This window comes from Gorilla gorilla, chromosome 2, assembly GCF_029281585.2.
Source record: "Gorilla gorilla gorilla isolate KB3781 chromosome 2, NHGRI_mGorGor1-v2.1_pri, whole genome shotgun sequence".
Classification (NCBI taxonomy): domain Eukaryota; kingdom Metazoa; phylum Chordata; class Mammalia; order Primates; family Hominidae; genus Gorilla; species Gorilla gorilla.
Window position 1 is genome coordinate 161802081 of NC_086017.1, and position 27321 is coordinate 161829401.

The 27321-nt window shown below is 40.7% G+C and overlaps 1 protein-coding gene across 1 annotated transcript in view; it reads right to left on the reverse strand.

The window, feature by feature from the left end:
* Positions 1-2825: 2825 nt before the first annotated feature.
* The window catches only part of ERICH6 (glutamate rich 6), a 44128-nt gene continuing 19632 nt past the window's right edge, over positions 2826-27321 (reverse strand). Inside the window, exons 7-14 of the mRNA XM_055382973.2 lie at positions 25225-25323; positions 23786-23943; positions 23481-23551; positions 21421-21566; positions 16953-17038; positions 12211-12366; positions 9694-9922; positions 2826-3096 (exon numbers count right to left, since the gene is read on the reverse strand). Of these exons, the coding sequence (XP_055238948.1) occupies positions 2833-3096; positions 9694-9922; positions 12211-12366; positions 16953-17038; positions 21421-21566; positions 23481-23551; positions 23786-23943; positions 25225-25323 (1209 nt within the window). The 3' untranslated portion in view covers positions 2826-2832. The remainder of the gene's footprint in view (positions 3097-9693; positions 9923-12210; positions 12367-16952; positions 17039-21420; positions 21567-23480; positions 23552-23785; positions 23944-25224; positions 25324-27321) is intronic.

Here is a 27321-nt window from a genome sequence, read left to right on the forward strand (position 1 = left end):
CATTAATTATCATTTAGTAAAGTAAATAACATTCTGGCATTAGACATGAAGCAACATGGTAAAAGACGCTGTCCCATTATCCTGCTAATCTCAGCAAATCAAGGCCTTTGGGGCTCAGCACCCCAAAAGTGGTTTTTAATGATGTACAAAAACAGATTTCAATTAGGGCTTTGTTGCAATTTGCCCTTATGTGCAAATTTTTAGTGCTATTCTGATACATTTTAGCTCAATTATTTTAATATCTCACTTGATAGAAGCTAAAAGTTTACTCATCAATGAAAAGGAAGAGGCTAAAGGCAAAATGAAAAAAGAAAAAGAGAGAGACTTTAATGTAGATTAAGATGTGAATCTAGGAACCTCTTTTTCACAACGATAGCAGTGGAGAATGGCAAAAGTGAAAATAAAAAATTAAATAAAACAGAATCCTCAGTATTAACAAAATTCCTAGAAAGAAGGCTAACTAAAGGCAGGAAAAGAAAAAAAGGGAAGTTAATGGATTAATAGCAAGAACCAGGCCCCCTATCTCCCAGTCACTCAGTTTCCCTGGAATACTCTATGCTTCCACTTACTCCATTCCTTTCCATTCCCTCTTGTATTTCCTCAGGCAGCTCTTAGCAGGGAAACGATATAATTTGACACTAAGTTGTGAATGGTGGGTAGGCCTAATCTCTCTTGTTCCACACTAGCACCAAATTTGGAATTCAGTGTAAGGAGTGTCCCCTGAAACTACATTTCACCGTCTCCCAAAGAACAAAGAGTTGAGAAGTAAGTCCCAGGAAGTGCAGGAGCTGCAGAATTCTGGCGCCCTTCTTTGTCTTGAGGGTCCTCCATCTCCAACTCTCAACTTTGCTTTCTGTTCTAAAGCAACCCTATCATTGAACTGACTGAGGTGGTAGGATCACTTGAGCTTAGGAAGGTCGAAGCTGCAGTGAACTGAGATTGAGCCACTGCACTCCAGTCTGGGTGCCACAGCAAATCCCGTTCTCAAAATTAATAATAATAATAATAATAGGCATTCTTGCATTATTAGGCTGGGGTAGCTCATCTGTAATTTCAGCACTTTGGGAGGCCACATTGGGAGGATAGCTTAAACCCAGGAGTTCAAGACCAGCTTGGGCAACACAGTGATATAAGAGTTAAAAAGGAATTACTTAGGCAAATAATGAGGGTAAGGATGTCCTCAGTAAGGTTTTCCTTTTAATGAAAAGCAGCCCCCAAATGATTTTCTTTTCTAACAAAGAGCAGCCTGTAAAATTGAGCTGCAAACATAGACAAGCAAACTGAAAGCTTGTATGGGTGAATGCTGGCAGCTGTGCCAATAGGAAAAGGCTACAGGGACTAGGCATGTTCAAAATGGTGGCTCCATCTTCCCTTCTCTTTGCCAGCCACGTGTACAGTAAGAAGCAGGCAACATGGTGCCTACCAGGCAAAGACTCCATTTGCATAATAAGATTAGGGTGGGGCAGCCAGTTTCCCTGTGCATTATGTAAACATCACACCTAGTCCAACCAAACTATGGGCCCTATGTAAATCAGACACCGACTCCTCAAGCCTGTCTATAAAATCCGGTGCCAGAAGTCCCATTTGGGCTCCTCTGTCTCTCCCAGGAGAGAGCTATTCTCCCTTCTCTTTCTTTTGCCTATTAAACCTCTGCCTTTTTTTTTTTTTTTTTTTTTTTGACATGGAGTCTTGCTCTGTCACTCAGGCTGGAGTGCAGTGGCGCAATCTCAGCTCATTGCAAGCTCTGCCTCCTGGGTTCAAGCGATTCTCCTGCCTCAGCCTCCTGATTAGCTGGGATTACAGGCATGTGCCACCACGCCTGGCTAATTTTTGTATTTTTAGTAGAGACGGGGTTTCACCATATTGGTCAGGCTGATCTAGAACTCTTGACCTTGTGATCTTCCCACCTTGGCCTCCTAAAGTGCTGGGATTACAGGTGTGAGCCACCGTGCCCGGCCTAAACCTCTGCTCTTAAGCTCACTCCTTGTGTGTGTGTGTCTGTGTGCTTAATTTTCCTGGCATGAGGCAATGAACCTTGGGTATCACCCCAGAAAATGACACCACTTCAACAGTGAGACCTCATCTCTTAAAAAAATAAAAGTAAACCAGTGAATGCTCAGAATTTGTTCTAAATTAATATAGCATATTTCTTGGTATTTTAGTCATTTTGTATACTTTTTTTGAATCCTCCCTGTATTATTCAGGGGTCTCTAGAGGGACAGAACTACTAGGATAGATGTGTATATGAAGGGGAGCTTATTAAAGAGTACTGACTTACACCATCACAAGGTGAAGTCCCAAACTAGGCCTTCTGCAAGCTGAGGAGCAAGGAAGATAGTCTGAGTCCCAAAATCTCAAAAGTAGGGAAGCCAACAGTGCAGCCTTCAGTCTGTGACCAAAGGCCTGAGAGCCCCTGGCAAACCACTGGTGTAAGTCCAAGAGTCCAAAAGCTGAGGAACTTGGAGTCTGATGTTCGAGGTCAGGAAGCAGCCAGAACAGGAGAAAGTTGAAAGCTGGAAGACTCAGCAAGTCTGCTGGTTCCACCTTCCTCTGCCTGCTTTACCCTAGCTGCGCTGGCTGCTGATTAGATGGTGCCCATCCAGGTTGAGGGTGAGTCTGCCTCTCCCAGTCCACTGACTCAAATGTTAATCTCCTTTGGCAACACCCACACTGACAACACCCAGGAACAATACTTTGCATCCTTCAATCCAATCAAGCTGACCCTTGATTGATACTAGCCATCACACTCCTGATCCTCCCACCCCAAAAAAACTTCAACCAAAAAAACCCAAAAAAATTCAACAAAACAAATGAAAGCACCATCATTCTTAGTTAAATTTCTTCATTTATTATATTTCTTATTGTCTTCATTATATCTTGCTTTATACCAGAACTGTGACAAAGGGCAATTAGTTTTAGAGAAAGTGAAGAAAGGTAGGAAGGTTGCTTTAATTTTTCCCAAACCTGGCTTGAGGGAAAATTCACACATCCTTCAAGTTTATGAAACAGGCGACGGATCTTTATTAAACTGGCCAGCAGAAGAAGGTCATCTCCACTTACGTATCGGAGGATTGGAATCTCCTCAGGGTTTGGTAGCTTTTCAGCAAAGAGAAAGAGAAGGAAACTCAGAGTCCAGAAGTGGAACTGGGGAGGTGGGAGGAACTGAGTCATGGCACTTATGTGGGGTTGGATTCCCTGATGAGGGTCCACTCTAATTCATCCGTAAGCAGGGGCGGTGGTGTTATTCTACTCTGAATGAGGAAAGAGCTGAAACACTGTGGAGACTTGAGAGACCAAATGGAATCTGGATACCTTCAAAAGCCTATAATTTATTCAAGTAATTTAACCAGCACCTACTGAGGGGATCACAAAGATGCCTCAGACCCAGTCCCTTGCGTGGAAAGTGCCCAGTGGGGGAGGTAGGGTGAGTGCTGGTCTGAAGGCTGGGTGCTCACTGGGAAGGCACTGAGAAGGGCAGTTTTCCTCAGAGAAGGTAGGACTGGGAAAGACTAAAACTCCCTTTCCTGCTCCTAAATGTGCCCCAACCTCCAGGAGGCCATTCCAAATTAACCTCTCCATTACTCTTCTTTGGCCTCTGCTCTCCCCACTCTCTCACAGCTTTTGACGATTCAAGGCTGGTGTTGTCTTCTTGCAGCTGCAGAAGCCTAAATGGATTTGCCAGGACAGTCTTGCCTGAGGTGTTTTCAGTCTGTAGCTTCAAAGCCAGCCTAGGAGGGGCATTTAGCCTCTCTGGGGCAGGTTAAATGCAAGCAAAACTACTACCCTCTGCAAGCTAAGTAACCACTTACCTGCAAAAGATGATACTTACAGTATCATTTCTGTATTTCACTCCTTCCATAGAAAGGAAGGAATGGAGGAAGAAAAGAGTATGAGATGGACAAATAACAAAGAATAGTTCAGAATCTTTTACCCCAAATATCACACCATGACAGAAAACTTTTTTACAGATTAAGTCAATGATGGCTCTAATAAGAAAGATTATTCCCCTCCCCCCACCTTGTTTCCAGCGGGGTTGGAATAAGAAAGATTTCATCGGCAGGTTAATTTTAAGGAATTCCTGAAAAATCAAAAAGCAGATGAGACCATATGCATATAGAGAGAAATGACGAAATGAAACCACTAACCAAAAACACATATACTCTGAGCTCAAACTCAACAGAAATGGGAAGCAGGACGGAGTCTGAGGTAAACATTAGGCTGATCAATTGGGAGGCAGGCCCCTCACCTTTTCCTTTTTGTGTTGAGCACTGATGCCCACAGGCTGAGGCTGGCAGCAGGCACTAGCGCTAGCCTTCTACCCCTTAGCATCTGAAGCAAACTTTAGTAAGCAGAACAGGGAAACAGGAATTCTCAAATTCAAATTGAACACACAACTGAGAATCACCGAATATTTGACGCCACTAAAGAGAAGCACCAGATTTACCTATCAGAGAAACTTATACTCAAGGAAAAATAATTAGGAGATAGAGGAAGACTTTAGGAAATATATCCATATTTATATAGTTAATATTTTCTGAGGGACTTGAGAGAATATTGTTAAGGAAGAAAAACAACTAGAGGATTTGGAAGTTAATTCTATCCATATTATAAAAGATATGTTAATTTTAAACTAACCACTAAAATATAGTGTATTAAAAGACTGAGTCTGTTAGCTGGGCATGGTGGTGCATGCCTGTAGTCCTAGCTACTTGGGAGGCTGAGGCAGGATGATGGCTTGAACCCAGGAGTTTTCAGTTACAGTGAGCTATGGTCACGCCACTACACTCCAGCCTGGGTGACAGAGCAAAACCCTGTCTCTGAAAACAAACAAACAAAAAAACCACTGAGTCTGTTAGGTTGAGGAAAGGAACACAGTCCAACTATATGTGGTTTGCCAGAGAACATATAACTCAAAACTACATTAAAAAGGTTGAAAATCAAAGGATGAAAAAATATCAAACAAATGCTAACAAAGAGAAAGCAAGTGTAAGAATTTAACATCAGATGGAATAGCGCTTAAGGTAAAGGCCACTAAAAGGGAAATTAGGAATAACACATGTTGATAACATTACTACCTTTATTGTCAAAATAAAAACAAAACCCTCACTAATACACTAGGGCGTGTAATGGGAACAACTGAAGAGCGAATGAGTGAGGGGAAAGAATGGGCTGGCCCTGGCGAAAGGTACAACTCACAAAGAAGAGAGTCAGCATCTTTAATTTCCTGATCACAGAGCTTCAAAATATATACAGCAAAAGTTGATTGAAATACTAGGAACAATGAACAAATTCACAACCATTTTGGGAAACTTTCATACATTTCTCAGAAGTAAACCCAATGACACAAAAATAAAAGGATAGAGAGGGAGGTGTGACTAGAACAACTGGACATAGAATTTTGTACCAATAAACTGTACAACTTTTTTGGTTAAATATACATGGAACACTTATAAAAATTATGTAACCAACCACAAAGAAAATATCAATATATTCTAAACAGGAAGGAAAAAACGGCAAGTCATATTTCCTGACTATTTTGAAATTAACAAGAAAGGGGTAAATCTTTCTATCTATTTGAAAATTCAGTGACTACTGCATTGAAGTCAAAATAGGTATTCTAAATTATTTAGAAGTGAAAGAAAATGACAGCACTATATATTAAAACGTGTGGCAAATGACCAAAGAGGCACTCAGAGTGCTAGGGAGAAGGTCGGGGTGGGTGTGGCTGGTTTTGATGGATTGCTCAGAAAAGGATGCTGCGCAGAAACCTGAAGGAAGTGAGGGAACAGCCACAGGCTAAATGGGGATAAAACATTTTAGGTTGAGGGGATAGCAAATGCAAAGACCCTGTGACAGGAACATGCTTGATATTTTCAAGGAATAGCAAAAAGGCCAGTATGGCTGGAACAGAGTGAGTGAGATAAGGTAATACAGAGAGACTATTCAAAGAAAGAGGTCCAGATTGTGTACAGCATTGCAAGTCTTTATAGGGCCTTGGCTTTTACTCGAGTAAAATTAGAAGCCCCCGGAGAGTTCTGACCAGACTTACGTTTTCAAAGTATCATTCTAAGTATTGTGTTAGAATAGACTTTGGGAAGGCCAGAAGCAGGGAGACTTATTAGGAGGCTATTGCAATAATCAAGCAAGAGATGGATCAGGTAAAGAGGCAGACAAGAATGACAGCACTGGAAAATGTGAGAAGTGTGAGACTCTGGAGGTATTTTGGAGGCAGAGTTTACAGATGAGTTGGTATGGGACTGTGAAACAGCGTTTAGAGTTGTGAAACTACTCCCGAGTTTTTGTCCTGAACAAGTGAAAGAATGTAGTTGCCATTTTCTGAGATGGAGAGGACTGAGACTGGATCAAGTGTTGAAATCAAGTTCTGCTGTGTTAAGTTTTTTCTTTTTTTCCTAACAGGGTCTTGCTCTGTTGCCCAGGCTGGAGTGCAGCGGCACAATCACCGCTCATGCAGCCTTGAACCCCTGCCCCCCACCCCGCCAATGGTGGGCTCAAGTTATCCTTTCACCTCAGCCTCCCAGATAGCTGAGACCACAGGCATGCACCACCATGTCTGGAGAATTTAAAAAACGACTTTCATAGAGATCGGGTCTCACTATGTTGCCCAAGCTGGTCTCACACTCCTGGGCTCAAGTAATGCTCCTGTCACAGCCTCCCAAAGTGCTGGGATAACAGGCATAAGCCACTGCGCCTGGCCTGTGTTTTTTTTAATGCCCTCTTAGAAATCCAGATGGGTATGTTGAATTGGAATCAGAGACTTGCAAGTCTCAAGTTCATAGGAGATCTACCTGAAGATACAAATTAAAGAGCTATCAGCATGCAGATGATATTTAAGGAAGTGAGACTCAATGAGATAATCTGATAATCTAATCAGATAATGAGATTATCTGAGATAAACTGAGGAGTGAGTATAGAGAAAAGTCCACCCAAGGACAAGCTCTGGGTTCCTCCAATATTTAGAAAAAGGGGAGATGAAGAGTAATCAGGCCAGAAAAATGAGAAGAAACGGCCTGTGAGGTACAAGGAAAATCAGGGGAGAATAGTCTTGGAAGCAAGGGAAGAAATGATTCCAGGAAGAAGAGATCGTCAGTGTTTAATGCCACTGAGAAGTCATTAAATTTCATATAAATTTGATATTTATATTGAATTCAATATTCTTCAAAATGTAGACACAAATAAATCTTCAATACTTACTAAGTGGGGAAACAAAAACAAATAGGAACCCCCACCAACAATATAATCTAATTTTTGTGTTTTAAAAAAGATGTATAAAATAGGCTGGGCACGGTGGCTCACGCCTATAATCTCGGCACTTTGGGAGGCCCAGGTAGGCAGATCATCTGAGGTCAGGAGTTCGACACCAGCCTGGCCAACATGGTGAAACCCCGCCTCTACCAAAAATACAAAATTAACTGAGTGTGGTGGTGCACGCCTGAGCCCCAGCTACTCAGGAGGCTGAGGCATGAGAATCGCTTGAACCCGGGAGGTGGAGGTTGCAGTGAGCCAAGATCATGCCACTGCACTCCAGTCTGGGCAACAGAGCGAGACTCCATCTGAAAAAAAAAAAGATGTATAAAATAATTTATAAATACATAGTAAGAAGGAAGGTGCACACTAAATTTTGTGTGGTGGTTACTTTGGGGAAGGGAGTTAGAATAGAAGAAGAAATGAAGGGAATCTCATTTTTTAAAAAATTATCTTTATTTCTGTATTGTTTGAATCTTTAAATATAAAAATATATTCACAAGCCGCTTGTAATTAAAAAAAAAACCTAAAGGGTGATTATGAGAACAATGAGAAAAGTAAAAAACTTTAATAATGAACTCTTCCTTTTGCATCAAAATGACTCTTTTTTGATTAAAATTAATTTCTAAGTGGGGAGAAGAAGGGAGGTGCAGGGGTGGGGGAAGGAAGTGGGGGGGAGAAAGAAGTATTTTTATATTTTGGGTAAGAATGTATTTACTATGGATGTAATGTAACAAAAGGAGGGGATACTGCAGATTTCTAACCAAGAAAGAAGTTTGTCTGGAGCCTAAAAATTTGACTGCAGTTTCCAGACTTACTGAAAGGAACTGGAATAGTGCTTAGCACATTGTAGACCCTCGCTCTATGTTGCCTGAATCTGAAATCTCCCCTTTGTTTGGTGGTCATGAGATATTCCTTCCTGTGTTGAATATTGAGATTCTATTTCCACATACTTAAAAGTTGAAGGCACTTTTGAAGTTTGGAGCTATGTCTTCCTTTAAAAATCAATGAAACAGGCCTTACGTGGTGGTGTGCCTGTAGTCCCAGCTATCTGGGAGGCTGAGACGGGAGAATCACTTGAACCCGGGAGGCGGAGGTTGCAGTGAGCCAAGCTCGCACCACTGCACTCCAGCCTGGCGACGGAGAGAGACTCCATCTCAAAAAAAAAAAAAAAAAATCGATGAAACAGGCCGGGAGTGGTGGCTCATGCCTGGAATCCCTGCACTTTCAGAGGTTGAGGCAGGTGGACTACCTGAGGTAAGGAGTTCGAGACCAGCCTGGCCAACATGGTGAAACCCCGTCTCTACTAAAAATACAAAAATTAGCCGGGCATGGTGGTGGGCGCCTGTAGTCCCAGCTACTCAGGACGGTGAGGCAGGAAGAATTGCTTGAACCCGGGAGGTGGAGGTTGCAGTGAGCTGAGATCGCGCCACTGTACTCTAGCCTGGAAGACAGAGCAAGGCTCCATCTCAAAAAAAAAAAAAAAAAAAAATCAATGACACAAAGGTCCTTAAAGTTTAAGGGACCTGTTCGAAGTCACACACTATATGTGTTATTTATGTATATAGCTATACATCCATCTCTATTTGTATCCATCTCTATGTCTATATTATTTTATTTAGTGCCAAGTACCACCCTTAGTACTTTGCATTCTCATCAAATCTTCACAGCAATCTGTAAGGTCGGAATCATTATTCCATTTTATGGATAAGGAAACTGAAGTTCAAGCTCACTCAGTCAAGTGGCAGAGCTGAGGTTTGAAACTACAGAGAATCTGCAACCTGAATTCCACGTTCTTAACCATCGTGCATTATTGCCGGTCACTGAGAATGTACTCAGGGCTGTGCCCTGGGAGAGGCACTGGAGTTACAGAAGTCAACAAGATAGAGATTCTTCCTGTCAGGAGCTTGCCATCCAGTAGGAACGGCAGCACTGTTCAACAAGCACGGGGATGGTGGCAAGTACACACAAAACCCACAGAAGGATGTGGTTGAGGCTGACTGGGTGAAGGACTAGGAGGTCTGGGAAGTGTCTCCAAGGAGACAGGGCTTATGATTGGTCTTGAACATGATTCAAACTCAGGTCTCCTGACCCAACCCAAGGCTCTCTATCATGGCGGGGAGAAAAACAAATACAATACGAAATCTTTAAACTAAACCCCCAAAGCAGCACTACTCTGGCACAGAGCAAACACTCAATAAGTGTTACTTGGATCTGAGTCTGAACTAAAAGGAATTTCAGAGTAACAAACAATAAAGCGACCTCAATTCCATATGAAGCTTTCATTACATGTTTTTCCATTGAATTCCAAAATCCTAGTGGACAGTAGATTATGCACTAGTGTAATCTATCAGTAATAATACTAACAAAAGTTATTCTACTCTTATTATTATTCTAAATGCTTTAAACTGTTTTTAAAAATGTACCTACCTTCACTTTGGTTCCAACACTGATTCTTGCCTGTTGGCCCATTGCTAGAAAAGTGATAGAAATCTTGTCTTGTTCTAAGATGCGGACTCCAATATAACGGTTCAAAGCCAGAAAGACAGGTTTAAATGAAACAAAGGGTGAGGAAGTGATGGAATTTGACCAATTCCAAGCCCTTATTCTGTTGCCAGCTTGATCTGAATATTGACCTCCCAAGATATTGATGTATACCCTGGGCAGGAAGGAAATGTAAAAATCATAAACAGTAACACTGTAATTAAATACTGGAATGATCCCTGTCACTTGCTAACCAAGGGGAGTAACGGTTTATGCCAGCGATTAGCAGGAGTGGTGGAAACTTCAGGTAATCTTAGGAGTGATAATACTATGACTAAATTCTACATGAATCGGAAGTACTGTATCCTGTTTGAGTTCATACTGATAAACTAAAATGGGTCCAAAGGATCAGCCTGGGATGAAGGAGTCTGGAAGGTTGAAGAGGGAGCAGGGAAGGCTTAGTCTGGAGAAAATGAGATACAGAAGAGTAGATTAATCCTGAAAGAGGAGGAAAGACCAGTGCTTAGATTTTCACCACACCAAAATAAAGACCTGTGGCTGTAAATTCTGGGGAAGGCTGTGTTGACCTCAGTACAAGAGAGCTGTTTTCTGGCAATGCCCAACTAGGAGCTAGGAGTCCTTCCAGGAGTCCGCCCATCATGGCTGAATGTGGGGGCAGAGGCTCACGGAACACCTCTGTGATCACTGCAGTGGAGAAGAGGTCTGTGACAGAGCAAAGGTGGACCTTAGACCCACGAGGCGACCCCATCTCTTCAGACCATGAATGCCTTACATTTTACTACATCACGTTTAGCCCCTCACCGTCTGAGATCTGGCAGCACTAATCGCTGTGCCATTCTATTCAGTTATCTCCTTCTCATACCCTCTTACCATCCCCACCTTGAGGAGAGACAATAGATATAGTGTTCTGGGTACTCAGAAAGTTGACTTAATTTGATAATAAATTATTTTTTAAAAACTAGATGACTTGGCCATGGGGACCCCTAGCTAACATCTCATGTTAGAGATATTATTGTTATACCTGTATATAACTTAAAGGAAAAGACCTCTTTCTAAAAAGTTCGAAAAGTTTAAATTGTATTTGAAGTTAGAACCCAAATTTCACTTTGTCAGGCTAAATGAAATAATATGAAGTTACAGAGTATATACATAGTAGGTTAAATTGGACCCAGTATTGATCAATGGTAGTAATCTAATAACAAAAGCACAAATGAGAAACTGAGGTGATTATCTGATTGTGTCTAGGAAGGGAAGATTTAGTTTTATCTTGAAATCTGGGTGAAAATAATATCCAGCTAAAATTATCTGGCTAAATCAGTCCCTTGTTTATTTAGTAAACATTCTTTGAGTCTACACTATGTACAGACGTGCTGCTATGTAGTAGCAAAGATTCAGGATGTGCCCTCAAGGAATGTCTGTCAAGTAAGGGAAATGGACTCACTACACAAGAGGCAGAGAGAGGGCTATGAGAGTATCAAGGAGCCATCTCAGGGTGCCTCGGAGTTCAGTTTATGGGGCAGGGGCTTCATAAAACCAATCTGGAAGAACCTATTGGTTTCCAGTCTAGAAACCAACGAATATTGGTGACAGTATAGCACTGCATCAAAGGTAACATAGAATTGCTATAGAATCCTGAAAGATAAGTAGAAAGTTTCCAATATACGTGGTAGTAATGAATTGACTACTGCTGTGGACGAAAAACACAAATAGCTCGGTATCCTAACTTTCTGAAGGACTAGCAGTATATAAACTTCACCAATTACTGGCAGAGGTTCCCGAGATGAGATTGTTATACCTGTATATAACTTAAAGGAAAAGACCTCTTTCTGAAAAGTTCAAAAAGTTTAAATTGTATTGGAAGTTAGAACCCAAATTTCACTTTGTCAGGCTAAATGAAATAATATGAAGTCACAGAGTATATACATAGTAGGTTAAATTGGGACCAGGATCTTAATTTCTCTGGAGATTTTGTGTGTATGTTACTGTTCTTGCTTGTGGCTATAGGAAGCTTACTAGTTAGGAATGTATCTCAAACAATAACAACATAGTGTATCAACTGTCTATTGACAAGTTGTTTACATAGATGAAGCAGAATAACATCATCAGGGCACAGGCTCTAGAGACTGCCTCAGTTACATCCCAAATCCCTAGAGTTACCATATCATTTATCAAGTTTTTTTGTATGTTGTAATTATATAGTTCATATATTCTATGTGTAGAAATAATATGATGAGCTTTATTTTTATAATTGCTTGGGATTTTTCTACTGAAAAGCATACGGAATGGTGTAAACCAAAAATGTCTCTGAGTTGAACATTACCATCTAAAGAACACTAACTTAAATAAATCTTCTGAAACCCATTCTTATCATTTAAAAAGAAAAAACAAAATTTCCCAGAACGAAAGCCACAAAATGGCAGCAGCAGGAACCTAGAAGCTTACCAGACATTTCCATTGGGATGATAGCAGGAACTTCTGCCAGAGGAATCCAGCACTGCTAGGATAGCAGGGTTAGTGGGCATATCTTCTTGGACTATACAAGTAAAACCATTTACCTTGTTGGGCACTCGAATGATGGCTAGGTTTCCAGATGGATAGCTGAGATCAGATAAGGTCATATAAATTGTTCTAATGCTCCTTGACTATTCTGGGAACAAATTCAATTTATGAGAGAGCACTCTGAAATCATAAAGCATTCTGAAAATGGGAGGTACTATATTAATACAAAAGATTTTATGCTTTTTATGTGGATCAGAATATACTGATGAGATGCAAAAATCCTCAACAAAATCTTGCAAATGAACTGTCACAATATAAAAAGGATTATGCACCATGATGAAGTAGGGTTTACCCCAGATATGCAAGGTTGGTTTAACATCTGAAAATAACTTAATATACCATATTAATAAAGAGCAAAAAACACATGGTCATCTCAACAGACACAGAAAAAGCATTTGACAAGTTTCAGCCCTCTTATTTAATAAGAAAACTCAATGGATTTCAAATAGGAATGAATGTCCTCAACCTGATAAAGAGTATCTACAAAAAGCCCACAGCTGGGCTGGGCATGGTGGCTCATGCCCGTAATCCCAGCACTTAGGGAGGCCAAGGCAGGAGGATTGTTGAAGCCCAGGAGTTCCAGACCAGCCTGGGCAATATAGTAAGACCCTGTCTCTACAAAACAATTTTTTTCATCTTCAGAATTTTGATTTTTTTAATTAAAAAAACCCCACAATTAAAACTATACTTAATGGTGAAAGACTTAGTGCTTTCTTCCTAAGATCAGAAACTAAACAAAAATGTCCACTCTTACTACTTCTATTCAACATTGCACTATTAATAGATGTTCTGGCCGGGTGTGGTGGCTCACGCCTGTAATCCCAGCACTTGGGGAGGCTGAGGCGGGTGGATCACGAGGTCAGGAGATTCAGATCATCCTTGCCAACATGGTGAAACCCCATCTCTACTAAAATTACATAAATAGCCAGGCATGGTGGTGTGCGCCTGTAGTCCCAGCTACTCAGGAGGCTGAGGCAGGAGAATTGCTTGAATCTGGGAGGCGGAGGTTGCAGTGAGCCAAGATCGTGCCACTGCACTCTAGCCTGGGTGACAGGGCAAGACTCCGTCTCAGAAAAAAAAAAAAAAAAAAGTTCTAGCCACGGAAGTTTAGGGGAAAAAAAAGGAAATGAAAAGCATCCAGATTGGAAAGGGAAGTAAAACTGTACCTATTAGCAGATGACATGTTCTTGTATATAGAAAATCCTAAGGAATTCATAAGATAATGTATTAAAACCTATATATGAGTTCAGCAGGGTTGTAAGCTACAAGATCAATATACAAAAATAAATTGTATTTCTATACACTAACAGTAGACATTCTAAAAATGAGATTAAGAAAGCAATTCTATTTTCAATAGCATCAAAAGCAATAAAATATACTGAAGATAATTCACTAACTGTTAATACTCATTTCCATATCCAGGCTGATTAGAAGTCCAGAAATAAACACAAGATTGATTCTAAATCATTTTGCAAATCAGCCACAGCCTTCAAGAAAGTTAAGAGGAATAAAGTCAGGGCATGAAATGATTAATAATAAAAGTTGGAAAACCGTATATTTTTATATGGTTTTTATACAGACACAGCCTGTAGTCCCAGCTGCTTGGGAGACTGTGGTGGGAGGGTCACTTGAGCCCAGGAGTTTGAGGCCAGCCTAGGCAACATAGCAGGATTCTGTCTCTAAAAACTTTAAAAAAATTTTTAGGTCAGGTAAATTATTTAAAATTTATTGATGTAATTAAAACAAAACCTACACACTCTCATAAGGTCTAGGGAACTAAAACTTCATTATGCTTCCTATTCTGTGAAAGTCATTTTTCTGGCTTATCATTGGGGTTTAAGTAAACACTTACGAAACGATGACTAAAAATGACTTTCTTCTACAGGGGGAGGCTCTCAGTTCATGAAAAGGCCTCCTCATTTTTTTGCTTCTTGTTTTTACTTTCCTCAGATATTATGAGGATCTGAAAAGCTCAAAAAGTTTAAATATTAAATGAATGACCTGGCCATCAGGCAGAAAGTCCAAGTGATCAATAACTTAGTGTTCCATGAAATGGGTATTCAATTTTGGTATTAAAAATTGTCTACCACTCATGGGTGTGTAAACTGGTATACATTTTCTGGGGTGGAGGGATGGCAAAATCTATCAAAGCTTTAAAATGTCCAAATTATTCTTCCAGAATTTCTAGCCCTATATGTTTATTTATTTATTTACTTATTTATTTATTTACTTATTTATTTAATTTTTTGAGATAGGGTCTTGCTGTGTTGCCCAGGTCGTAGTGCAATGGCACGATCACAGCTCACTGCAGCCTCCACCTCTCTGGCTCAGAAAAATCCTCCCACCTCAGCCTTCCAGGTAGCTGTAACTACAGGTGTGCACCACAACACCTGGCTAATTTTTTGTATTTTTTTGTAGACACAGGCTTTCACCATGTTGCCCAGGCTGATCTCAAATTGCTGAGCTCAGGCGATCTGCCCACTGTGGCCTCTCAAAGGGCTGGGATTATAGGCATGGGTCACCATGCCCAGCCTCAACCCCTAGGTATTTAATTCAAGAAAATAAGTGGTAACTATGCCACAAAGTATGCACAAGGCTGTTTATTTAGCTGTTGTGTATAATAGCAAAAATTGTGAAATCACTTTTGTTCAGTAATAGGGGATAGGTTAAATGAATTATAGTACATCTATATAATAAAGTACTATGTGGTTATAAAATGGTGTTGCTACCTGTGGATGGTTTTTTGGGGAAAAAATGTGTTGTATCTTTATATTTATTGCATATCATATATTTATAACATTATTGTATAATTTCATTATGTAAAGGAGTCAGAAAATATGAATAAACAGTTAAAGAATCCATTTATATATACATATATATATACATATATATATATATATATATATATATATATATATATATGCTCATAGACAGAAAAAACATTTTAAAAAACCCCATAGGCCGGGTGTGGTGGCTCATGCCTGTAATCCCAGCACTTTGGGAGGCCAAGGTGAGCAGGTTACCTGAATTCAAGAGTTCAAGACCAGCCTTGGCAACATAGCGAAACCCTGTCTCTACTAAAAATACAAATATTAGCTGGGCGTGGCGGCATGTGCCTGTAATCCCAGCTACTTGGGAGGCTGAGGCAGGAAAATTGCTTGAACCTGGGAGATGGAGGTTGCAGTGAGCCAAGATCCCACTACTGCACTACAGCCTAAGTGAGACTATGTCTCAAAAAACAAACAAACAAACAAAAACCATATATTTTTCTTTTTCTTTTTTTATTTTTCTCTTTTCTTTTTTTTTTTTTTAATTCCTCTTTGTGGAGCACGGCTACTCCATAGGAATTGTGTTCAGAATAGCCAAAAAAACCATATATTTTTAAATGCTGGCCAGACACAGTGGCTCACACCTGTAATCTCAGTCATTTGGGAGACTGAGGTGGGAGGATCGCTTGCACCCAGGAGTTCAAGACCAGCCTGGGCAACATAGAGAGACCCCATCTCTACCAAAATTTAAAAAATTAGCCAGGTGTAGTGGTGCATGCCTGCGGTCCCAGCTACTTAGGATGCTGAGTTGGGGGGACTGCTTGAGCCCAGGAGGTTGAGGTTGCAGTGGGTCATAATTGTGCCACTGCACTCTAACCTGGGCCTCACAGTGAGACCCTGTCTTAAAAAAACAATAGTAATAAAATGCTAACAGCTTTTCTCTGGGTGGTAGAATTTGAGGGTAGTATCTCCTTCCTTCCTTCCTTCCTTTCTTCCTTCTTCCTTCCTTCCTTCCTTCCTTCCTTCCTTCCTTCCTTCCTTCCTTCCTTCCTCCCTCCCTCCCTCCCTTCCATCCGTCTTTCTCTTTCTTCCTCTGTTTCCTCTCTCTTTCTTTCTTTCTTGGTCTTGCTCTGTCATTTAGGCTGGAGTGCAGTGGCATGATGATGGCTCACTGCAGCCTTGACCCCTCGGGCTCAAGCAATCCTTTCACCTCAGCCTCCTGAGTAGCCGGGACTTCAAGGTGTGTACCACCACACCTGGCTAATTTTCTTATTTTTTGTAAAGATGAGCTCTCACTATGCTGCTCAGGCTGATCTCAAACCCCTGGGCTCAAGTAATCCTCCTGCCTCAACCTCCCAAAGTGCTGGGATTATAAGTTTAAGCCACCACGCTAAGTTCCTTTATAGTTTTATCTTTCTATTTATCTGTCTTTTTAATTAAAATTTCTATTTTTCAATTACACTGGATCTTTATCTTTTTCTGTGTTTTGTTTATTTGTTTGTTTTTCTGAGACACGGTCCCACTTTGTTGCCCATGCTGGATTGCAGTGGCACAATCTCAGTTCACTGCAGCCTCCACCTCCTGAGCCCAGATGATCCTTCTACTTCAGTCTCCCGAGTAGCTGAGACTACAGGCATGTGCCATCACGCCCAGCTAACACTTTGTGGAGACGGAGTTTTGCCATGTTGCCCAGGCTGGTCTCAACCTTCTGAGCTCAAGTGATCTGCCCACCTCGGCCTCCCAAAGTGCTGGCATTACAGGTGTGAGCCACTGCACCCAACCATGTATTTCCTTCCTTGAGCTTTCTTTTTTTTGAAGTAATAAAGCTAATAAAAATAACTTGTTGAAAGAGGATACAATATTTGTGTTGTCCCATCTGGAAATGAAGTCAGAAACTTGCTCCCATGTTTGTAGTGCTTCTCTAAGAGCTCATTCCTGACAACCTATACACCACAGAAAAGAAAAGACACTTAATTGTTTCGGACATAAAGTAGTAAGTACGACAACAATGGACATCAGCTGGTTACTAGACAGTCATACAAATCAATTATTAATTTAAACGTTGGCCCTGCTTCAACAACAGGAGACAACTCTTAGCAATTATTAACAGATTGTCCCTAATCCTTGCAAGTATAACTTGATAAAAATCCTTCTGGTAGAAATCTGACATTACATATCTATTTTAATTTTTTTTTTTTTTTTACTTTATACACGTTACTAAAAGAACAAAACAAAAGCAGATAAAAACCAGCCCCAGCACAATGTGCAGTGCCATTGCTATCATAAATCAGATATTCATGCATGCATGAGTCTGTTTCTGGACTCTATTATGCATGTGGATTTCCTTGTTTATCCTGCCTCAATACTATACTGCCTTAATTACTATATTTTGTAATAGATCTTAATATCTGGTAGAACACATCCTCCTTTCCTCAGCCTCTTCTTCTTCAAGAGTGTTTTGGTTACTCTAGGTTCTTTATATTTCCACATACATTTTAGAATCAACTTGTCAAGACTTCCCTTCCCCCAATACACACACATACGCAATCTTGCTGGAATCTGAGATTATACTGGTTCTATGGATCACTCTGGAAAGAATGATCAAAGAGTGTCATCTTTAAAATATTTCCTCTGCCTATCCATGAACATTAGGTCAAATTTGTTAAATGGATTGCTCATATTTTCTATAGCATTACTGCCCCCCAACCTTTTTTTTTTTTTCTTGGTCTAGTAGTCAATTATTGAAAGAGGTAGTGCTGGGCGCAGTGGCTCACACCCATAATCCCAGTACTTTGGGAGGCTGAGGCAGGTGGATCACCTAAGGCCAGAAGTTCGAGACCAGCCTGGCCAACATGGTGAAACCCTGTCTCCACTAAACATAGAAAAATTAGCTGGGCGTGGTGGCACACGCCTGTAATCCCAGATACCTGGGAGGCTGAGGCAAGTGAATTGCTTGAACCTGGGAAGCAGAGGGTGCAATGAGCCGAGATCATGCCACTGAACTCCAGCCTGGGCAACAGAGCAAGACTATGTCTCAAAAAAAAAGTAAGAGGTAGGCTAAAATATCTCATTATGAATATGGTTTTCTTTATTTCTCCTTTTACTTCTGTGAAATTTTGCTTCATATATTTTTGAGGCTGTGCTAATATGGACAATGTATTTTGTAATGCTATATCTTACTGGTGGATTGAAATTTTGTCAATTAAAAGGTGATCATCTTTATCTTTATCTTATAAAGTGATCCTCTTATCTTTATCTCACACTTTTTTTTTTTGAGACAAGAGTCTTGCTCTGTTGCCCAGGCTGCTGTGCAGTGGTAAGATCTCAGCTCACTGCAACTTCCACCCCCTGGGTTCAAGTGATTTTCCTGCCTCAACCTCCCGAGTAGCTGGGATTACAGGCATGTGCCACCATGCCTGGCTAATCTTTGTATTTTTAGTAGAGATGGGGTTTCACCATGTTGGCCAGGCTGGTCTCAAACTCCCTACCTTAGGTGGTCTGCCTGCTTCGGTCTCCTAGAGGGCTGGGATTACAGGTGTGAGCCACTGCGCCTGACCTAGCTTACACTTTCTTGAAATATATTTTAACTGAGTATAGAATTCTAGATTGGCCATTGTTTTTTTTTAACCACTCTGAAGACATTCCACTGCCTTTGAGCCTCTATTGTTGCTGTTGGGAGGTCATCTGCTAGTCTAACTGTTTTCTTTTAAATGTAACCTGAACTTTTTTTCCTTAGCTACTTGTAATAATTCTTTCTTTCTTTCCTTTTTTTTTTTTTTTTTTTTGGTCTTTGGCTTTCTGCAGTTTCACTATGACGTGTCCATAATTTTTTTTTTTTCTCATACTGCTTGAGATCACTGGGATCCTTAAACCTGTTGATTGGTCTCTTTTATCAGTTTTGAAAAATTATCATCCATTATCTTTTAAAATATTACCTCTGCCTGATTATCTTTTTTTCTCTCCTTCTGGGATTTTGAATAAATGCACGTTAGACCTTTCTTTTTATTTTTGTTCCATACACTCTCTCTTGTGTTTCTTGCCTTTTTTAATCCCCATAATGAGTTTTGATATTTTTTCTTTTCAACCTTTCTTCCTGGGCACTAGTTCTTTCTTTAGTGGAGTCTAACCTGCTTTCAGCTTTCATCTTTTAAGTTTTTAATTTCGATTGTTGTATTTTTCATTTCAGCTGTTGCAGTTTTCATTTTCATTTCAGTTCATTTTTTTCCATTTCAAATTTGCTATGTCAGTTTATAGTTTTCTGTTCCCTTCATATATCTTCAAGCTGATCTTTTATTTTCATGATCACGGTTAGACTTCTTCATTTTCCAAAGTCTTTTCAGGTCTCTTCTTATTAGATATTATTCCTCTAGATTTTTAGTTGTATTGTTAAGTTTTCTTGTGTTCTTGGTTATTTTTCACTGTGTGCTGGTAACTGAACTTGAAAAATAATTTGTAGGTGTGATTTGAAGGTGGAATTAGTGACCGTCCTCCAAAGGTAGTTTGGATTTACTTCTGCCAGGCACCTGGGTTTACTGACAGCCCTTACATTCTTTTTGTTTGTTTGTTTGTTTGTTTTGAGACGGGGGTCTTGATCTGTCACCCAGGCTGGAGTGCATGATCATAGCTCACTGCTGTCTCAAACCCCTCAGCTCAGGTGATTCTCCTGCCTCAGCCTCCCAAGTAAGTGAGCCTACAGGCATGTGCTGCCATGCCCAGCTAATTAATTAAAAAAAAAAATTTTTTTTTTTTGAGACAGAGTCCTGCTCTGTTGCCCAGGCTGGAGTGCAATGGCACGATCTTGGCTCACTGCAACCTCTGCCTCCCAGGTTCAAGCAATTCTCTGCCTCAGCCTCCCAAGTAGCTGGGATTACGGGTGCCTGCTACCTTGCCTGGCTAATTTTTGTATTTTAGTAGAGATGGGATTTCACCATGTTGCCCAGGCTGGTCTCGAACTCCTGAGCTCACGCAGTCCACCCACCTTGGCCTCCCAAAGTGCTAGGATTACAGGCGTGAGCCAACACACCCAGCCAAAAACATTTTTTTAGAGATGGGATTTTGCTATGTTGCTCAGGCTGGTTTCAAACTCCTGGCCTCAAACGATCCTCCCACCTTAGCCTCCTGAGTAGCTGGGATTACAGGTGCAAGCCAGTTTGCCTGGTTCACCCCTTAAATTCTATATCTCCCAAGTTAAACAAACCAGGTCTCAGTAATTTAATTATGAGAAGTCTATTCTGAGGGACTATACTTACATAGAAATGTACTTACATACACGGATATTTAAGGAAATGGTATTTAGTATAGCAAAAAAATTGTTAAGAATCAGTATGTCCGAGAACAGAAAAATGGGTTAAACTACATGATAAATTATATAGCTATGAAAATAATATTAATGTAAACTATATAATATCATGAAAAAAAATTTTTTTTTGAGGCAGAGTTTTGCTCTGTCACCCAGGCTGGAGTGCAGTGGCGCAATCTCAGTTCACTGCAACCTCCACCCCCAGGCTCAAGGGATCCTCCTGCCTCAGCCCCCCAAGTAGCTGGGACTACAGGTGCATGTCAACATGCATGGCTAATTTTTCTTCATTTTGTAGAGATGGGGTTTTGTCTTGTTGTCCAGGCTGGTCTTGAACTCCTGGATTCCAGCAATCCGCCTGCTTTGGCTTCCCAAAGTGCTGGGATTAAAGGTGTGAGCCACTGTACCTGGTCTTGGAAAATTTGTTTTTATAATTAAGTTAAAAAATAGATAAAAATTATATATATGATACAATTATAAGTATGTTAACAAAAACCCATGCAAGGAAAACCATCTAGAACAGTGCTAATATAACTTTTGATTACAAGAAAAATGTTCTATATCATCACTGCAGTACAGTAGCCATTAGTTACATGTAGCTATCTAGGACTTGTGGAATGGCTAGTGTGACTGAGAAATTACACTCTTAATTTAATTTAATTTAAATCTAAATAGCCAAATGTAGTATTGCTACCATATTGGGCAGTGCAAGTCTAGAAAATATTGAAATATTAATGTTTTGGGAGAAGTGATTGGGACTTTTGGTAATTTTCTTCCCTTCCTTTTAATTTTCTAAGGGTTCCAAATGTTCTCTAATATGCAACTCTTACATTTTAAAGTAAAAAGCCTTTAACCCAAACATAAGACATTGTTATAAAGTCTAGCAGAAGTTAAAAGGCCAAGTCTGTACCAATTCTTTTTGACAACTAGTTAAATGCATCATGTAGCCAAGCTTCATGAAAGACTTTATAATTTTAGGCAAAACTGGTTTTTTTAAAATAACAAGTAAAAAAATTACAAGTTCATTACCTTTCCACATGCTATCCGAGAATCACAACAAATGATAGACATGTTACTGTTTCTTAGTTGAAAATCAAACACAATGTCATCAATTGTCTGTTTTTCTGGAATATCCACAGAAAGTTGATAAGAAATTGTTTTTAAGCGCTTTGAATCTAGTGGGAAAAGAATCACATAGACATACATATATGTTTTAAATTTTCTAAAGCCTCTTTTCTAAAATGAAATTTCAAACCCCAATATAAATGCGCTGATTCATAAGACATTTTTATATTCAAATTTTTCATCATCTTTAAAAATTTTATTATTCCCCTTTGTCAAAAAATGAGAACATTCCTTTGTTAAAAGAAGAAAAATGAGACTGGGCACAGTGGCTCACACCTGTAATCCCAGAACTTTGGGAGGTCGAGGCGGGTGGATTACTTGAGGTCAGGAGTTTGAGACCAGCCTGACCAACATGATGAAGCCCCATCTCTGCCAAAAATACAAACATTAACTGGGCGTGGTGGCGTGTGCCTGTAATCCCAGCTGCTTGTGAGGCTAAGGCAGGAAAATTGCTTGAACCAGGAGGCAGAGGTTGCAGTGAGCCAAGATTGTGCCACTGCACTACAGCCTGGGTGACAGAGCAAGACTCTGTCTCAAAAAAAAAAAAAAAGACAATTTTCATTAAGTGAAACTTTCTGGCCTTAGTCCTAGCAGAACTGATACTCTAACAGTTGGATATCAGGAAACTTTGTATTAGGGATTTAGTTACAAAAATAAATAAAAATATATCTTCTCTAAGTATCTTTTTTTTTTGGCAGTTCAACTTTTATTTTTATTTATTTTAATTTTATTATTTCAATAGGTTTTTGGGGAACAGGTGGTGTTTGGTTACATGAATAAGTTCTCTAGTGGCAATTTCTGAGATTTAGGTGCACTTACTACCTGAGCAGTGATGTGAAGTCTTTTATCCCTCACTACCCTCCCACCCTTTCCCCCTGAATCCCTAAAGTCCACTGTATCATTCTTATGCCTTTGCGTCCTCATAGCTTAGCTCCCATCTAAGTATCTTTTCAGTAGCTCTGGGTGGTAGAGGAGGAGGCTTATGCCCAGAAAGATTAAGTCATTTACCCCGAATCAGACAGCCTGTAAGGAGAAAAGCAAGGATATAAATCCAGGACTTCTGATTCTAAACTCAGTGTTTCTTCAACTGTACCAGTACTACAGTGATACTGGTGAGCCAACTTATACGACAACTAATATATGAAGAAAATAAGCTGACTTTTTCTTTTTTTGAGACAGAGTTTTTCTCTTGTTGCCCGGGCTGGAGTCAATGGCACAATCCTGGCTTACTGCTACCTCTGTCTCCCAGGTTCAGGTGATTCTCCTGCCTCAGCCTCCCGAGTAGCTGAGATTACAGGCGCCTGCCACCATGCCCAGCTAATTTTTGTATTTTTAGTAGAGATGGGGTTTCACTATGTTGGCCAGGCTGGTCTCGAACTCCTGACCTCAGGCGATCCACCCGCCTCGGCCTCCCAAAGTGCTGGGATTACAGGCGTGAGCCACCGTGCCCAGCCAAGTTGACTTATTTTTGACAGATTTTCCATATCCAAGCTTGAAAACAAAATGGAAAGTATGCTTAATAAAATATGAGACAATGAACTTGAAAGCTCTTTGCAGTTATCTGTAAAGTGCTCTGTAGGTGTTGCTAATTTATTTCAATGAATAATAACAATGAGATGAAGACTGAAAACTCCAAAAACCAGATGGCTGGAAACACTAGCTTTTCTGGGCCATTTTGACAGATGTAGGCTATACTGTACTTAGAAATAAAAAATTTTCAATACTACTACTTATTATTATTTTTCATAGAGACAGGATCTCACTATGTTACCCAGACTGGTCTCAAACTTCTGGGCTCAAGCGATTCTCCCACCTTGGCTTCCCAAAGTGTTGGGATTACAGGCGTGAGCCACTGCACCTGGCCAATACTATTTTTTAAATACACCCATTTCATCTTTTGGTTAAACATCTGAGCTTTCTGACGTTGTACAGCTGGTCTATAAGATCAGCACTAATGAACTCACCATCTTCAGAGAAATGAGTCTGTTCCCTTGATATTATTGCAAAATGTCTGGCCATTCGTTGCTCCTGTTTCCTACAAAATCAGAAAACGTCAGGCATAAATCTGAAATGTGGTTGAAGCTTAAAACAGTCTACTACAAAATTCAGCTGCTTAAATGCCATCCTTGTCTGTTTGATCTGTTATTACTTGTGAATCTAGGAAATACATCTTCAAAGTTATATATCTTGAAAAAATGAGGTTCATTTACAAAACGAGCTCCGATTAAGCTGGCCTGTATGAGTTTCAGTATCAAAGTCTCAATGTTACCTTTGCAGGGCTTTTTCTTTTGCCTTGAGTCTGTCGACCTCACTCCCATGGGCTGCATGAGGGTCAATAGCAATTAATTCAGCTTTAGGGGGTTTGGTTTTTATTTGCTCCTCATAGATATAGTCAATCAGATTTTGGAAAGCAATACAGCAGGAGGCCTGGAAAACACAGAAGTTACTCTCATCTCGTTAGTCCTAGATGAAGAGGATTAGAGGGGATAAATATGACTAACAAGGTTTGGATAACAATCTATCATAAGTTTTTATTCTGGTAATAGCTTTATTAAGATATAACTTACATACCATACAATTCACCCATTTAAAAAGTACAATTCATTTGTTTTAGTATATTCACAGAGTTGTACAATCATCATCACAGTCAAGTTTAGAATCTGAAACCTGTCCTCACTAACAGTCACTTCCTCTCCTTTCTTCTTCACAGCCCCTGGCAACCACTAATTTACATTCTGTCTCTCTAAATTTGCCTGTTCTGTACAGTTTATAAAGTGGAACCATACAACATGTGGCACTCTTTATGTCTGACTTCTTTCACTTAGCATAATGTTTTCAGGATTTGTCCATATGGTAACATGTTTCAGTACTTCATATTTCTTTTTATGGCTGAATAATAGTTCATGGTATGGATATACCACATTTTATTCATCCATTCATCCATTGATGGACAGTCGGGTTGTTTCTATATTTTGGCTATTACGAATCATGCTGCTGTCAACATTTTTGTACAGGTTTTTGTGTGGACATATGTTGCCATTTTCTTGGGTATAAACCTAGGAATAGAATTGATGGGTCATATGGTTACTGTATGTTGAACCTTTCAAGGAACTACTAGAGTGTTTTCCAAAGTGATGCACCATTTTATATTCCACCTCAGCAGTACATGTGGGTTCTAATTTCTCTACATCTTTATCAACACTTGTTATTATCTGTCTTTTAAATTTTACCCATCCTAGTGGGTGTGAAGTGGTATCCCACTGTGCTTGTGATTTGCGTTTCCCTGACAGCTAACACATAACTCTTTTTTTTTTTTTTTTTTGGAGACAGAGTCTCACTCTGTTGCCCAGGCTGGAGTGCAGTGGCACGATCTTGGCTCACTGCGACCTCCATCTCCTGGGTTCAAGCAATTCTCCTGCCACAGCCTCCCGAGTAGCTGGGACTACAGGTGCACACCGCCATGCCCGGCTAATTTTTTGTATTTTAGTAGAGACAGGGTTTCACCGTGTTGCCCAGGCTGGTCTCGAACTCCTGAGCTCAGGCAATCCACCCACCTCGGCCTCCCGAAATGCTAGGATTACAGGTGTGAGCCATCAAGCCCGGCCTAACTCTTTTAAAAATGGCAATGCAGGGGAAAGATGCAAGAGAAAATACTACATATGTTTAAAGATAATACTATTTCCACAGTAAACCTGACTTAGAACTTACATGCCCTTTTGGTTCAGAGGAAACATCCACATTAGAAAAAAATGCTCTTAGATCGCTGCCACAAAATTCACATTTGGGTGATGTCTCCTCCTCTTCATCCTTCAGAGAGAGAGGAAAAAATTAAACAAGTCCCCACAAAGAGGCCCGGAGGCTCTGAGAGCAGCAGGAGCACAACCCTGGGCATGGTCAGTGAATGGAACAGCAGTGGTGATGAGATGTACCAGTAAGTGATATCACTTCCATTTAAGGGCTGGTGAGGCTTGAGGAGCCTGAGGTGGCGTTTTGCAGGTCTCTGTCTGGTGCAATTCCCCAGAGCAGAGTTGAGCCTATCAGGAAGTGTGTGGTCTTCAGGATGCCTTCCTGGTATAAGAAGAAAGTTGCAGAAATGAATTCACTGTGGATACCAGAGTCCCTTGTTGGGGAGGGGAATGTGTAGTGTGTACCTAGTTGCAAGAGATAAGGATAACACACACTGGATTTTATACAAATGATCTAAGTATTTGAACATCATTAACTCTTTCAAGAAATGCCAAGTAAGAAAAAGCCTTGACATTACTGTGTAGGCCAACATGTACAATGACCAACTTTCTAAAATAAACGAGAATCCTTTCTCCGGGGAGCCTAGGTTGGAGCTCTGAATTTTGTCTGTATTGTGAAGGTAATTCAGGACAGGGAGGAGGAGGGGACACAAAACAAGGGAGAGATTGGGAGCTGGGGCTCAGCTGACTCAATGTGGAGTGGCCATGTCAATGACCTGAGGTCATGTCTGTGATTGCACAGGCTCCTGAGCAGGTGAGCAGCCAAGCCTCAGTACAGGCCTCCAGGAAGAGACCCAGATCATGACTTGCAGATCATTAACAACACCAGGGCATCTGTATATGCCATGGAAACCATTCTCTGAGACTGGCAAAAATGCCCGACATAGGGCTAAAAAGTGACTAAGGTGGCCAGTGCAGCCAGGGATTCACTACCCCAGAGTAATGTCCAACATATTTAGGCCACTGAAACTACCCAATAGCAAGTACTGCACATTGCTAAAAGCAGAATGCTTGGAGAGTGAAGTCTTGCACTAGAGAGATGATGGAGGAAAATCTAGGATAGCTATCAAATGATGGAGTAGGACAGAAAGAGAGCTGGGCCATACCAAGCCATTCACAACCTGCTCCATACAAGGGACTTGGTTGTGAACTTCACAGCCCGTTGTCCTTTCACCCTCAGCTAGGGGTGAAGCAAGATGGAGATACTTCAAAAGACAATGAGGGAGGCCGGGCATGGTGGCTCACACCTGTAATCCCGCACTTTGGGAGGCCGAGGCAGGCCGATCACCTGAGGTCAGGAATTTGAGACCAGCCTGGTAAACTCTGTCTCTGCTAAGAATTCAAAAATTAGCCAGGCACGGTGGTGTGTGCCTGTAGTCCCAGCTACTAGGGAGGCTAAGGTAAGAGGATTGCTTGAACCCGGGAGGCAGAGGTTGCAGTGAGCTAAGATCATGCCACTGCACTCCAGCACTCCAGCTTGGGTGACAGAGTGAGACTCCATCTCAAAACAAAACAAAAACAAAAACACAAAGACCATGAGGGGAGTTTGGATCTTCACCTGAAGAAGGTGTGGCTAGAGAGAAGAGCTGGGCAAGCCAGCCACTGCTACCCCTGAACTAGATTGGCATCAACATTAGACCTGAAAGACCTGCTGAGGAGCAGGAGGAGCCAGCCTCGTCCAAGTGCCAATTCAGGGACATCTTGGGGGAGAAGCCGCAAGGCCTTCCCCATGGTAAGATCCATCTCTGGGTGTTGCGGGAGGAGAGTATAACCTCAGAGACGTCTCTAGATACAAGCCTTTGTGGTGCAGAAAAAGGAAGGTGCTACATTTAAATAAAGAATTTCAGGGCTGGGACTGATGGCTCATGCCTGTAATCCCAGAACTTTGGGAGGCCAGGGTAGGGAAATTGCTTGAGCCCAGGAGTTCAGCCCACCCTGGGCAATATAGTGAGACCACATCTTTTCAATAAATAAATAAAAAGAAAAAAGAATTTCAGCCCGAAGAGTCTGTTGAGTGACCATAAAGTTTAGAAACCTGGGTAAATATAAAGAGTAAATG